Raw genomic sequence first — 15,950 nt, forward strand, 5'->3', positions numbered from 1 at the left:
ATACTTGAACACTTCTGTATGTTACACTGCAGCACATTTTCTGTTTCACTAAGAGTGTGAACTATAAACACTGTTGGCCACTGTTGTAAATGTAGGACCATTCTCAACACACAGACACACAACTACCCATGACATCAAATATCATTTAACCATCATTAATACATTTAGACTAATGAATCACTGGACTGTATTGAATCACTGGACAGTGTTACTACATTCCAATGTTCCACAACTTTATGGTTTAACTTAAGCACCTGGTGTTGGAGCCTTCAATCACCTACATGTGCTTTAATGTAGGCTCTCTCTATCCTGCTCTCTCTCTAATGTTGTCTCTCACTCTCCTTTTCATTTTTTACAGAAGACCTTCTGAGTCAACAACATCCACTGCCTGCTACACCCACTGTTCATCTCTAAATGAAAATACTCACATGGCTTTTCTGGATGCTTTGACCACTGGCAGCAGTCTCAGTAGACATTCCTCTGATGGGTCATATTTCCTCAGGTCAAACTCATCCAGGTCCTCTTCTGAGTTCAGCAACACAAACACCAGAGCTGACCACTGAGCAGGAGACAGTCTGGCTCCATGGAGACTACTGTTACCTCCTCTGCTCAGGTATGTTTGGACTTCCTGCACTAGAGAATGATCATTCAGTTCATTGAGACAGTGGAAGAGATTGATGGATTTCTCTGTAGAGGGACTGTCACTGATCTTCTCCTTTATGTACTTGACTGTTTCCTCTTTGCTGGGAGAGCTGCTTCCTGTCTCTGTCAGTAGGCCTCGTAAGAGAGTCTGATTGGACTCCAGTGAGAGACCCAGAAGGAAGCGGAGGAAAAGGTCCAGGTGTCCATTTTGACTCTGTAAGGCCTTGTCCACAGCAATGTTGAGGAAGACAGACATTGAGGTTTTGAAAATACTGAAAAATCCAGGGTGTTCCTGTTGTAGCACATTGGTGTTGGTGGAGATGAAGGAAATAAACACATATAAAGCAGCCAGAAACTCCTGAACACTCAGATGTACAAAGCTGAACACCTTCCCCAGCTGTAGCTCAAACTCCTCTCTGAAGATCTGAGTGCACATTCCTGAATACACTGTCATTTCTCTGACATCTATGCCACTGTTTCTCAGGTCTTCCTCATAGAAGATCAGGTTGCCTTTTTCTAGCTGTTGGAAAGCCAGTTTTCCCAGTGCCAAAACATGTTTTCTCATGTGACGTGGGTGAGTGGGACCTTTTTGTCCTTTCATACTTCGTCCATACTTTTGATCCTTGTGTCTGAGCTGAAAGATCAGGAAGTGTGTGAACATCTGAGTCAGAGTCTTGGGGATTTCTCCACTCTCTGCTTCACCCAACATTCTCTCTAAAACAGTGGCTGCAATCCAACAGAAGACTGGAATGTGGCACATGATGTAGAGGCTTTTTGACGACTTCATGTGTGTGATGATTCTATTGGCCAGGCCCTGATCACTGATTCTCTTCCTGAAATATTCCTCTTTCTGTGGTTCACTGAACCCTCTTACCTCTGTTACCTGGTCAACACACTCAGGAGGGATCTGATTGGCTGCTGCTGGTCGAGAGGTTATCCAGAGGAGAGCAGAGGGAAGCAGATTCCCCTTGATGAGGTTTGTCAGCAGCACATCCACTGAGGTTGACTCTGTTACATCCCTCAATCTCTCATTCTTCTGGAAATCTAGAGGAAGTCTACACTCATCCAGACCATCAAAGATGAACAGAATTTTGTAGCTGGTATAATGTTTAGGTTTTAATTCACATGTTTCTGGGAAAAAGCGATGAAGAAGCTCCACCAGACTGAACTTTTTCTCCTTCAGCAAATTCAGCTCCCTAAAAGGAAGTGGAAATATGAAGAGAACATCCTGATTTACGTTTCCTTCAGACCAGTCCAGTATGAACTTCTGCACAGAGACTGTTTTGCCAATTCCAGCCACTCCTTTAGTCAGCACAGTTCTGATGGCTTTGTCTTGTCCTGGTAAGGGTCTAAAGATGTCACTGCATTTGATGGGTGTCTCCTGTGTTGCTGTTCTCATGGACGCTGTCTCAATCTGTCTCACCTCATGCTCATTACTGACCTCTCCACTCCCTCCCTCTGTGATGTAGAGCTCTGTGTAGATCTCATTCAGAAGTGCTGTGGTTCCCTGCTGTGAGATTCCTTCATGAATCTTCTGACATTTGTCCCTCAGTTTGGATTTGAGCTTTCTGTGGCAAGCAGGGGCCAGTTCTGATAAAAGAGGAAGACAACAGAACACATGCTAATCTCTTTTAGATTCAGATTCATTCATAAAAGACTCATTACAGGAGTTACAGGAAAAGAGATAAACAGATTGTTATAAATAGATTGTTTATTCCTGCTAGATTGGGCATGAAACCTCCAGTGGTAAATCTTAGTCAATTCAGGGACTGACAGCCTTAGATTTCAAGATTTCAATGGACATTGTATTATACATTATTTTGTTGATAATATTTACTGGTTATCAATAACACTGAATGGTCAGTAGTTAGAAACCAGCTGAGGTTCCACCACACACACAAGGAGTGTGGGGGGAAACAACCTGTGATCTGTGAGATAGGACCTGTGTTCCAATCTCAGTTCCAAAGAATAAAGTGACACTTTATTTTAAGTGATCCTTTTAACATTAAATAATGTCTGACCACTTGAACTATTCCACTTGTGAGTAAACTTGATTGCAATTGTATCCAAACTCTCATATGATTCATTCATGAACATATACTTGGATACTTGGGGGGGGGGGATGGGTGTATGTGGACATAGAAAAAAAAAATTAACATCTGCCAGTGATTTGTGGTCAAATCTCATTGGTCAAATTAAATCTCAGCCCTAAAGAATAACAATGTATCCTCAAAACGTCAGCATTCTGAAAACACATGACACATAGTCCAGCAGTTAATGTACTGTACCAACAATCAGAAGGTTGTCAGTTCAAGCCCCACCACTACAAAGTTGCCACTGTTGGGCACATGAGCAAGACCATTAACCCTCAATTGCTTGAATTGTACTCGCAATTGTAAGTATTTATTTTTCCTTCATTAAAAGCACCTGCTAAATGTAATAATGTCATGACCCAGAACTCTTACTGGTCAGTAGTGTGTTAGCGAGGTCTTTCTGGTTCATCTTCCTCAGGAAGTGCAGTGTGATCTCCAGAGCCCCCTCTCTGACACTGCTCTGATCCTCCTCATCCTCCACCTGTCTCTCAGTACATGCTGGGTAATCTGAGCTCAGTAGATTCTTAAATCTCTTCAGCTCATTCTTCACCAGAGAGATGATTTTGTCCTCCAGCTCCTGAATAAACAGTATCAGTAAAACTAGTGTCATATACAGATGATTTTAACACAGGATAATCAATTAAACAGAAGAGAGGACTGAACTGAGTGGGATTGGGTGGTCATGTGCACATTATGGCTTATAAAAGAACATAAGCATCACATTAACTGGGCTGTATCTTAAAGTTTAAATGTTAGTTAATTTTAGAAAGTTAGAATAGTTTGTGAAGTTTCAGTTTCGTTCATTATCAGTTAAATTACAAAAAGCCATTAAAGTAAAGCATGAACCAGTAAACCACAGAGTCTCATCATGATCTGTGATCCACACACTCTAATGATAAAGACCCTTCCCCTCCTCACACACACACACACACACACACACACACACACACACACACACACTCACACACACACACACACACACACACACACACACACACACTCTAATGATAAAGACCCTTCCCTCCTCACACACACACACACACACACACACACTCACACACACACACACTCACACACACACACACACACACACACACACACACACACACACTCTAATGATAAAGACCCTTCCCTCCTCACACACACACACACACACACACACACACACACACCTTGAACACTGACTCCAGCTTTTCTTTAGAAATGTTTACAGGCTTCTTCTGGTCACTGTGGACAAACAAAACAAAGTCTTTAATGGATAATCTACAGTTTATAAACATTAATCCAAGTTAAATTCATGGTTGTGTACATGATGCTGATGATGATGTGATACATGGCTTCAACCCAAACACTGTACTGACAGTAGAGCAGAATAACCACAGAGAAGCTGCCCCTGGCCCTCACTCTGGTGATGTAGAATGTTTATGTGAATGGTGCTTCACCAGATACTGGGAAATGAACACAAGAAAATGAACACTGGAACATAAACAATTATATGCACCCCATCCACACAGAACAGAGGGCACCAGAACAGAGAGAGAGAGAGAGAGAGAGAGAGAGAGAGAGAGAGAGAGAGAGAGAGAGAGAGAGAGAGAGGTGTAACAGAGCGGCTGTGGGGCAGAAGGGAGGATAATCAGGGGTGAAGCCTGACAGGCTGTGGACACTATCAGAACTATCAGATACTGACCAAGAACCAGGGTGAGGGTTAATAAAGAAAGCTGTTACTCTAACAGTTCTCTGTGTGTGTGTGTGTGTGTGACATTATTCTACTTTCCAAAGATTGGGTGTATTTTATTTACATTCTGTGTCCCAAACGTGTTAGGTAATACTCAGTGTTCATGCTGGAATCCTTCTCTCTGTAACAGATGAGTAAAGTGTTTTCTCTGTTCTAGATGGTGGTGTGATTCTGGAGAGTTTGTCCATCCTGTGACTGAGGGAGATCCTCTGACTCTACACTGTTTACTTCACTCCACTATCACATCACACCTCAGATCTGATTTATATAAAGATGGATCACTCATCCAGACCCAGACTGCAGGAGAAATGACCATCCGTACTGTCTCAAAGTCAGATGAGGGTGTCTACTACTGTAAACACCAAGAAAGAGGAGAGTCACCACACAGCTGAGTCTCAGGGGTCAGAAAACAGTGAATTTAAATGTTTCTTAACAACCAATTTAAAAGAGGGAACAGATCAAACATGTAGCAAATATTGTGATTCATGTGCTTTGTTCAGTTCCCATGAGTTCAGCTGGTAATTCCTCCTCTCTTGGCCTGGTTGGTTTGGCTGTGGGACTGAGTTTGGTCCTGTTCCTCATCTTACTGACCCTGCTGTGGTGCTACAAAACCAACATAGGTCTGAGATCAGCTACAGATCATTTCTGAATACTGTAAATATTATATGTTTGTATGATACACATCATGAAACCTGTTTACAGTATTAAAACACGTTTTGTTTATTTCCATGTTGTTCTGGTGCAGAATCTATGTGCCGCTGTATTGGGAATCAGTCACACATCAATCAGACATCAGATCAGACCCAGAGAGAGTCAGGAGGTGAGGGGTGTCAGTCACACCACTGCACACTGCTCAGACCATGAACCACTAACAACTTTCCTTATTAACAATTAAAGCTTTAACTTCTCTAAGCCAATTTAACTTATCTTTCATCACTTGTGATTTGTTCCCTACTGTGTCCAATAATCCTTCAGTTTGGTAGTTACATTTTATTTTTCTTTTAAAGCTAAAAATTGCCCAAATATATGACACAGATGTTTGATTTGATCTTTAGAAACCCATTCTCTAAAAACATTTTTTGACTTTTGTGATGGTTTTGAACAGTAGGAGATGGGAAATGATTCTTGCAGATTGTGAGGCTGTACCATCTTTGTGGTAAGAAAGGTGAAGGAATGTTCCTTCCCTCTGTTATTGTGTGGTACGGCTGGGAGTCTCCAGTACCACAGACTCCACAACAAAGTTACATGACTGGCTGGAGTTAACTGATATGGGATGCTAGCTAAACTTACCCTTTCTGTAATGTCTCTATTACCCGAGTCCCTCTGCGTCCTGTGTGGTTCTCTATTACCCCAGTCTGTCTGTGTCCTGTATGGTTCTTTATTACCCCAGTCGGTCTGTGTGCTGTGTGGTTCTTCCTGTTATAATAGTGATTAATGAGGCCTAATAAATGTCCTCAGCAATTGTATCCTGACATCTCATCCACCTGCATGTAACAGTTTCTAAAATGAATGAGACCAGAACCACCACTATTACTTTATTATAGCGTCAGTATCACAGAACTGGACTGTCCCACCTGTTCAGGTAACCAGGACCTCCTAGATGGACCCAAACACATATGAGGTGGAACAGGGACAACTGAACAACTGAACAGGAAACCACACAACTGAGAGGGTTTGAAGTGAAGGAGTGGGTGAGTAAGACCACACTGTTCTACCCCTTACACTACTGGGAAAAACAGAGTGAAGGATAGTGATGGAAGTGAAGGGAGTGATGAGGAGTGATGGGAGTGAAGGTAGTGATTGGTGGAGACATAACAGGTGTTTTTTCTCTTTAACAGTACAAACAAACAGAAGAGTTCAACAGTGAAGGGATGTTTAAGGGCCAGAAAACTCTCAGCCACTTGTCTGGTCCAACCTTATTAGTTTGACCTGTAGAATGGTGCCATTGTTTACTGGGGTATTATTGATGTATTATTGGGGGAACTTCACTCCCTCACACACTGGGAGGAACAAATCTACCCCACTTATGAAAGAATCTGAGTGTGTAATGTGTCACTCACCTTAGGACTGAGGTCACAGGTCCACTGCTGAAGTTAAAAGGATCATCCATGGACTGGTCACTCTTCATAGACACACAGCTGGGTGCTGGATTTGCTGCTCTCTTACTCCACATCCTGATGATATTGAATAGTGAAAATAAATCACATTAGAGAACAACCAATTACACCCACAACATTCTTACCCAATCAACTCCACCTGGTACCTGCACTCACTGGACACTTGATTAGAATCACCTGTCCTTCAGCAACTACATAAACATACCACACACACATCACACCTGTCCACACACACACACTCACACACACACACACACACACACAGACACAGACACAGACACAGACACAGACAAACACACACACACACACACACACACACATCACACCTGTCCTTCAGCAAGACAAACGAACCAAACACACACACACACATACACGTCCTTCAGCAAGACAAATGAACCACACACACACACACACACACACACACACACACACAATCACACCTGTCCTTCAGCAACAGAAACATACCACACACACACAGAAATCAAACCTGTCCTTTAGCAACTACACAAACATACCACACACACACACACACACACACACGCATCAGACTTGTCTTTCAGCAACTACACAAAAATACCACACACACAGGCCACACCTGTCCTTCAGCAAGACAAACATACCACACACACACACACACACACACACACACACACACACACACACACACACATCACAGCTGTCCTTCAGCAACTAAAAAAACATACCACGCACATACACACACACCTGTCTTTCAGCAAGTACACAAACATACCACACACACACACACACACACACACACATCACACCTGTCCACACACACAGACACACACACACACACCACACCTGTTCTTCAGCAAAACAAACATACCACACACACACACACACACACACACACACACACACACACACACACATGCATCACACCTGTCCTTCAGCAACTGCAGAAACATACCACACACACACACGCACACACACACACACATCACCTGTCCTTCAGCAACAGAAACATAGCACACACACACAGAAATCAAACCGGTCCTTCAGCAACTACACAAACATGCCACACACACACACACACACACACACACACACACACACACACACACACACACACACATGTCCTTCAGCAAGACAAATGAACCACACACACACACACACACACACACACACACACACACACACACACACACACACCACAACTGTCCTTCAGCAACTACACAAACATTACATCTGTCCTTCAAAAACACAAAACACCTGTTCTTCAGCAAAACAAACATACCACACACACAATCACACCTGTCCTTCAGCAACTACAGAAACATACCACACACACACACACACACACACACACACACACACACACACACACACACACACACACACACATTACACCTGTCCTTCAGCAAGGCAAACAAACCACCCACCCACACACACACACACACACACATTACACCTGTCCTTCAGCAACACAAACGAACCACACACAAACCACACCTGTCCTTCAATAGAACACAAACACCTGTTCTTCAGCAATAAAAACATACCACATAGACATCACACCTGTCCTTCAGCAACTAAAAAAAACATACCACACAAACACACACACACACACACACACACACACACACACACACACACACACACACACACACACACACACACACAATCACACCTGTCCTTCAGGAACTACACAAACATACCACACACACACACACACACACACGCATCACACCTGTTCTTCAGCAGCTACACAAACATTACATCTGTCCTTCAATAAAACAAACACCTGTTCTTCAGCAATACAAACATACCACATAGACATCACACCTGTCCTTTAGCAACTAAAAAAACATACCACACACACACACACACACACACACACACACACACACACACAATCACATCTGTCCTTCAGCAGCTACAAAAACATACCACACACACACATTCACACACACCACCCCTGTTCTTCAGCAGCTACACAAACACACACACACACACACACACACACACCTGTCTTTCAGCAACTACACAAACACACCTCACACACACACACACACGCAAACAGAAACAAGAACAGCACTGATAGTAGAACTTGGTTTAAATATGAAGAGGAAGTGGCAACAGATGAAGGGGAGAATAACTAGAACTTCTAACTAATAAGTGGAAGATGGAGAGCAGGGGAATGGCTGAGGATGACTGACAGGGATTAGTGTGTGTGTGTGTTTCTGGCTGGGTAGTGAAGAAAAGCCTCAGATGGGATGGGTTTAAGGGTTGTGAAGGAAATATTGTTGTGTTTCTTTCTCTATCATTGTAAAGCGTGAGAAAGCTTAGCATAAGATTAGAAGAACAGGACGTTCCCTAGAGAACGTCCTTGAAGAAATACACTCCTTCCAAGGAGTTATCTGGTCTCAGCAGAAGCAAACCCTCCCTCGTTCTCTTGAACGCTACGGCTATTATATAAGGGGAGGGAAATCACCCAAAGGGGAGCGAAGCAAATAGGCACGCTCATTTTTTGAAACTAATAACTCAATAAAATCTTCTTATCCACATCTGACTCCTTGTTTGCTGAATTTCCACCACAGAATTTGGCGTAGTCGGCAGGATCAGCGAGAGGCACCATGCGGGGCAGCGGTGACTAAACTTCGAGGACGCTCCTCAGAGAGAGAACTGAGCTGGAGAAAGAGGGAAACCCACAAGAATACGGGAAAGTACCTAACCAGGGAGTGACGTCCCGCTTGACTCCGGTGGTGTGCTCCGCCTGATCTAACGAACATAAAGTAAGTGGTGAAGTTCAGTAATTCAATCCTAGAAGAAAGTGACGTAGTGATCCGCCTGAGTCTACCCTGGGGTGGGTCTGTAAAGTAGCATAGTATATGAGATACTAGGGCTTAAAAATAGGGTCTAGAGGACTCCGGAGTCTGGGACTCCGCCAGCCTAAGAGAATAGGCACACTAAGTAGACGTACTAGTGTAAGAAATAGGCCCGGCCCGACAGAACACCCCGCAGGGAAAGGAGTGGACTCAGTATACTAGCACGATTTGCTGGAGCGGAACTAATCCATATCGGGGGTAGATGGTGTGGATAATAAGATAAAAATAGGAAAATTGTAGAGAGTAGGTAAGTTTCCTTTGTTCGTTTGTTGCCTGAATCCAAAAGTAAAAAAAAAAAAAAAAAAAAAAAAAATGGGTGCGGGCAATAGTAAGGAGTATGAGTTCGATAAGGACAAGCTCTCCAGTAGCCTATTTTTTCAAATGAGTAAAGATTATGGGGAACATGTAAACAAACATGTCCCGTTTTGGATTAAACATTATGGGTTTAATACCTCAGGGACGCTGAGTGTTGCATACCTGTTAAAATTAATTAAGAGAGTCGAGGTCAAACCTAGAGAAGCTGATAAGAAAGCACGGAAATATTTTGACAAAAACAGTGAGGATATGCTAGAAAAGGCAAAAATGTGGTTAGAAGAAGCTGAGAAAAGGCAGAAGAAACAGGAAGGGCAAAAGAAATGTAATAATGAAGTGTCTCAGTGTGTTTCCTTAGCTGATCCTGACCTCGATGCCGCCCCGCCGAGAGCCCCCCAGCTGATTCAGCAACCACAAGCGCTAGCAAATCCACCTCCTTATCCCCAACCAGGAACTTCATCAACACCAAAGCCGTCTCCATATGACGAATTAAGACGACAACTGGAGGCAATAACCTCACCAGTGGCTCATCGTACCCGAAGCCACACCCCTGCAGAGTCCTCCACAGAGCCTGAGGTAGGCTATGCCCCACAGTTCCCGATGCTGGAAGTGTCAGGACCTGAGGGAGTGATTATGGTCCACCGTCACTGGACTACAGACGACATCATGAAAGCGGCCGACGGCCTGAGCAAGCCAGGTGATATCGGCGGACGACGCTTCGGACAAGAACTGATGGCATTCGTGCAGTCCTGCAGACCAACACAGGCTGAACTGAGACGGTTGTTGATGATGCGGAAGAGGCAGAGGAAGAGGAAAAGGAGGGGAAAAACGAGTGGATGGAAGAGCAGGAATGCTACAACTGTGGAAAGCTTGGACATTTTGCCAGAAACTGTCCGGAGGAGGATAACTCATATGACGGGGGCACAGACCTGGATCCCACTATCCACGAATGACGGGCGGTGGAGAGGCAGGACAGCAGCGGACTACTGAGTGAAGACGGCAAAAGGGAAGTAACAAATTTAAATTACCAACTATTGCAGCAGATTAGTAAAGGGCCAAGAGGCCTCCCCGAGGTAACTGTGAAAGTAGAGGGAAAAAATGTTAGGTTTTTGGTTGACAGTGGTGCCACCCACTCAGTGTTAAAAGAAGGTTTAATAGAATGTAAAATGAGAACAGGATATGGGATAACAGTAATCGGAGTAGGGGGTCATCCCATTGATGAAAGGATGTCCGAGCCTCTCCAATGTAGTTTAGGAAGCAGCCAATTCAAACACAGCTTTTTGGTGTCAGAAACCTGTCCAATTAATTTGTTAGCTAGAGATTTAATGTGTAAACTTGGGTGCACAATTAGCAGCAACCCAGAGGGGTTATTTGTTATGTGGGAAACACCTACACAGGGAGTCCAGCTAGAGGCAGGAGTCCCTTTGTACGTGTATGAATTGCAGTGCACTGCTGGGGAAGTACTAACACATTTTATGACTGAAGTTACTAACACGCTACCTGGTGAGCTGACAGTTAAACAAAGTGACTCTATTCACTGTACAATGAAGGTCCATGAGGGATCTGATGTTGATTTTGAACAGAAATTTGACTTAGGGGGCAGTGACAGTTTGATTATCACAGCCATAGCGTGGGACTGCGAGTGGGCTGCGGGAGTGGTGCAGCTCTCAGCTAAACAGAAATCTTTATATTCAATCTCACATGCCACACCTCATGTGTCGCTGGCTAGCGCACATGTTGACCCAGACTGGCAGAGAGTAGGGTTGTGGACAAAACGCGTGTTGAGCGCAACTGATTGGATAAAAGAACCCCAGTGTAAAATTATGTACAGCCCAAGCATAGATGTGTGGAAAATGCCAACCCCGTATAGGCTAAATTGTAAAAGGGGGGTTGAGCTTGTAAGTCCTAATATAGTAATTATGGCAGCCTCTGTTACCCTCTCAGAGGAAGAGGAGGAGGAATTGAAAACAGTTCCTGCAGGGTTATGGGCACAGGGAAAAAATGATGTGGGCTTAATAAAAGGATGTGAGCCTGTCCACATCACCCCAAAATCTGATTACAGACCATGCCAGCACCAATACCCTCTAAAACCAGCGGCAGTGGAGGGCATCAGGCCTGTGTTCCAATCATTAAAACAAGCAGGAGTTATCGTACCATGCCCAGACTCACCAGTACGTACTCCAATTTTCCCAGTTAAAAAGCCAGGGAGAGATGAATGGAGATTTGTGCAGGATTTGCAGGCTGTCAACGCGGCAGTACACCCTAGAGCCCCAGAAGTTCCAAACCCGCACACCATTCTCTCTCAGATCCCACCAGACAGTAAGTGGTTCAGTGTAGTTGATTTGGCCAACGCTTTCTTTAGCGTACCTGTGCACAAGGATAGCCAATTTTGGTTTGCTTTTACTTTTGAAGGAAAGCCATACACATTCACGAGATTGTGTCAGGGGTATTGTGAATCACCAACTATTTACAATGCCGCCTTACATCGAAGCCTAGAGGCTTTAGAACTCCCTGAAGGAACAGCCTTGCTGCAATACGTTGATGATCTTTTGATTTGTGGAAGAACACGAGAAGCGTGTAAACAAGCCACGGTGGCACTGCTACATCATTTAGCAGGGGAAGGCCACAAGGCATCCAAATCCAAATTACAGTTCTGTAAGCAGCAAGTGCATTTTTTAGGACATGACATCACTGAACAAACGCGCATGCTGACTAAAGACCGAGTGAATGCCATTTTGACTATACCAAAGCCCATGACGAAAAAACAACTGTTGTCCTTTTTAGGAATGTGTTCCTAGGACATTCATACCATCCTATGCAGAACATGAGGGACCACTCAGAGATATAATACCGACCAAAGGGTCAAATTCCTCATAGCCGGAATGGACGCCGGAAGCTGAGGCGGCCTTCACAACACTGAAACAGATGTTACAAGTCATGCCAGCGTTGGGCATTCCAGACCCAAATAAATCATTTGAACAAACCATGTCTCCCCACTTCTTATATGAAAGGACCAATTGAGATTGCTCATGGGAGAAGTCACATGAGCAAAGGGGGGATAGTGGAGAGCATAACAAGACATTGGTATGTACCAGGAATAAACACACCAGTAAATTTTGTTCCCGATGCTTGGTATGTGCACAAAACACACCACACGGAGACAATCATACCAAACACGCACCCGCCGGACACCCGCCGCCTAGTGAGCCTTTTCAACATTGGCAAATAGATTTCGTAGAACTGACACCAGCTGAAGGAAAGAGATACATGCTTGTGTGTGTGTGCATGTTTAGTAAGTGGGTGGAGGCCTTCCCAACGGGAAAACAAGATAGTGAGGCAGTAGCAAAAGCGCTATTGAGAGAAATTATTCCCCGGTGGGGGTTACCACAACGAGTGTCCAGTGACAATGGGACACCCTTCGTACACGAAGGACTAAAAGCTTTGACTAAATACCTAGGGGTAGATATGAGAAAACACTGCAGTTACCACCCTGCTAGTGCAGGGGCAGTAGAACGGACAAACGGCACCATTAAAGGAGGTCTAGCTAAATTAACGCAGGAAACAGGCATGAATTGGGTAAAATGCCTTCCCCTCGTCCTGTGGCAATGCCGAACCAGACCGCAGGCACGAACAGGCTTATCAGCTTGAGAGTGTTTGGACGGCCTCCCAACACGGGGATAGGACCGCCCGACTGGGATACTAACCTGATCAATGAGTCAATTTTGCAGTATTGTGTGTCTCTGCACAAATCTCTCTCCCATGTGTCTAAGCAGGTGAAGGCAGTTCTTCCCGAGGTGACGGATACTCCACTCCACACCCACCAACCAGGTGATTGGGTGCTGATAAAGGACTTCAGAAGGAAGCGGTGGAACCAGCCCAGGTGGAGAGGACCATTCCAAGTGCTGCTGACGACTAACACCGCGGTCAAAACCGACGGACGAGCAACGTGGATACACCACACTCATTGCAAGAAGGCGCCAGAATGACCTGAGGACTCATGATGAATTCTCTGTTTGTCACTATCCTACTCACTACTCTCGCCCCGATCGCGGGACGACAACTCCTGCCAGAGGAAAGATGCAAAGGCAATATCGCTTGTGCAATGGCATTGGTGACGGCAACCACTGCCAAGCCAAACCAGTCTTGCCTAGTGTGTCACCCCTTTCAGGTGCCATGGACGCCCATACCCATCACCCATGACATGGCGACTCAGATGACCAATAAGACTACATGTGAACTAAATAGGCTAACAGGACAGCTTTATAATTTATCTAGAGAAATCATAAGCTCGATGAAAATACCCGGCTGGGCGGGTAATGGGAGGGCAGAAGTGGCACATCGAAATAATGACTGCGAGACTACGACAAAGATGCATTTAGCCGATATGACTTTTGATACAACTAATATTCAAGGGGACTGGTGCTTGTGTTCAAAAGGGGGGGAACACACTGACCCTTATCTAGGACATACCGAGTGTAAGGTGAATTATATAGCATTAGATAAGGATGGGCACAACTGTACCATTCAGGGAAGAAATGAATTAAGGAATGCCACAAAAACCTTTAGTGGGAGATGCAACAGTATAGTCAACCCTATTACACAGGGGGCAATGATGTGGGCATGTGGGGCAAAAACCTACTCCGCCCTCCCCATTACCAAGGCCAGTAATTGGAAGAAAACTGGAAAGAACTATGAGTTCCAGTGGTCAGGATGTTGCACACCAGTACTCCTAACCCCGCCAGTGTCTATTTTCAAACTACGTGGGGCACATGCACACACCATACATAAACGAGGCACTGGCAAGCAGCACCCCGCTAAATACAATGGCTATACCCTGGCCGACCCATGGACCACCCCTGCATCGGCAATAGGTTGGTCTATATTTCTGGGAGGAGGCACCACTGCAGCCTTGAATAAGATTAACGGTTTAGCGTGGCAAGTCCTAACTCTGGCCAATAGGACTGAGACGATTTTTACACTCCTAAACCAAGAATTGCACCAGATTCGCCAAGTAGTCCTGCAGAATAGAATGGCCTTAGATTTGCTCCTAGCCGAGGAAGGTGGGGTGTGTAAGAAGATAAATGTATCATGTTGTTTTCACATCCCAGATTATTATGATAATATAACAGACCTGATTACACATATGAAACAGGACATCCAGGAGCCGTCCCCAGCAGACAATTCATGGTTCTCATGGTTCACCTCGTCCCTGGGCCCGTGGGGACACTGGACAGTGACGGTGCTTTTTCCTGTGCTCATTGTCGTATTGATGGTTATGTGTTTCCTGCCATGTATTATGAATTGTTGTGTCACCTGGGTGACCAATCTTACTCGTGTACAGTATCAACTGTTGCAAGAACTGCCAAAGGGGGTGGATGAGGATTCTGAGGAATTTAATGACCTCCAGGCACTATTCATTGAAAATTGAAGTCTAGATGATGTTGATGATTGACAAAGAATCAAAGGGGGGAAGTGTGAAGGAAATATTGTTGTGTTTCTTTCTCTATCATTGTAAAGCGTGAGAAAGCTTAGCATAAGATTAGAAGAACAGGACGTTCCCTAGAGAACGTCCTTGAAGAAATACACTCCTTCCAAGGAGTTATCTGGTCTCAGCAGAAGCAAACCCTCCCTCGTTCTCTTGAACGCTACGGCTATTATATAAGGGGAGGGAAATCACCCAAAGGCGAGCGAAGCAAATAGGCACGCTCATTTTTTGAAACTAATAACTCAATAAAATCTTCTTATCCACATCTGACTCCTTGTTTGCTGAATTTCCACCACAGGGTGAGAAAACCCTCAGCCACTTCTGATGAAAAAACAAAGTGACTTGTCTGGTCTGAGGATCAAACCAGCATCTGCACTAGTGTGGTGATGCAGCTCTAACCACTACGTGTGTGTGGTAGACTCAGGACACTCTGTATCTCTCCCCAAACACAGCAGGAAATGAACTCAGAACAAAAGACAAACAAGTAGTTATAGTAGTTAGTAGTTAAAAGTAGTTAGATAGGAGTGGGGCACCTGTGGGAGATCAGACTACACTACACTACCTTACACTACTGGGAAAAAGGGAGTGAAGGAGAGTGATGGGAGTGAAGGGAGTGATGAGGAGTGATGGGAGTGAAGGTAGTGATTGGTGGAGACATAACAGGTGTTTTTTCTCTTTAACAGTACAAACAAACAAAAGAGTTCAACAGTGAAGGGA

General features: G+C 44.5%; 1 protein-coding gene and 1 long non-coding RNA gene across 6 annotated transcripts in view; one reads left to right on the top strand and one right to left on the bottom strand.

Moving 5' to 3' along the window:
- LOC145657536 (NACHT, LRR and PYD domains-containing protein 3-like) overlaps positions 1-15,950 on the bottom strand; it is a 49,828-nt gene that overhangs the window by 24,715 nt on the left and 9,163 nt on the right. For all 4 annotated transcript variants that reach the window (XM_081712909.1, XM_081712908.1, XM_081712914.1 and 1 more), the window contains exons 7-10: positions 6,531-6,644; positions 3,908-3,962; positions 3,108-3,312; positions 429-2,232 (exon numbers count right to left, since the gene is read on the bottom strand). In XM_081712909.1, the coding sequence (XP_081569035.1) occupies positions 429-2,232; positions 3,108-3,312; positions 3,908-3,962; positions 6,531-6,644 (2,178 nt within the window). The remainder of the gene's footprint in view (positions 1-428; positions 2,233-3,107; positions 3,313-3,907; positions 3,963-6,530; positions 6,645-15,950) is intronic.
- LOC145657554 (uncharacterized) lies at positions 8,846-14,759 on the top strand. Of its 2 annotated transcripts, none has more exons than XR_014123339.1 (2): positions 8,846-9,683; positions 13,519-14,759. It is a non-coding gene; the product is annotated as an uncharacterized LOC145657554 (long non-coding RNA). The 2 variants fall into 2 exon arrangements; XR_014123340.1 differs by having other exon boundaries at positions 13,522-14,759.

Source organism: Electrophorus electricus, chromosome 1, assembly GCF_041902795.1.
Source record: "Electrophorus electricus isolate QZ-2024a chromosome 1, ASM4190279v1, whole genome shotgun sequence".
Taxonomy (NCBI): Eukaryota; Metazoa; Chordata; class Actinopteri; order Gymnotiformes; family Gymnotidae; genus Electrophorus; species Electrophorus electricus.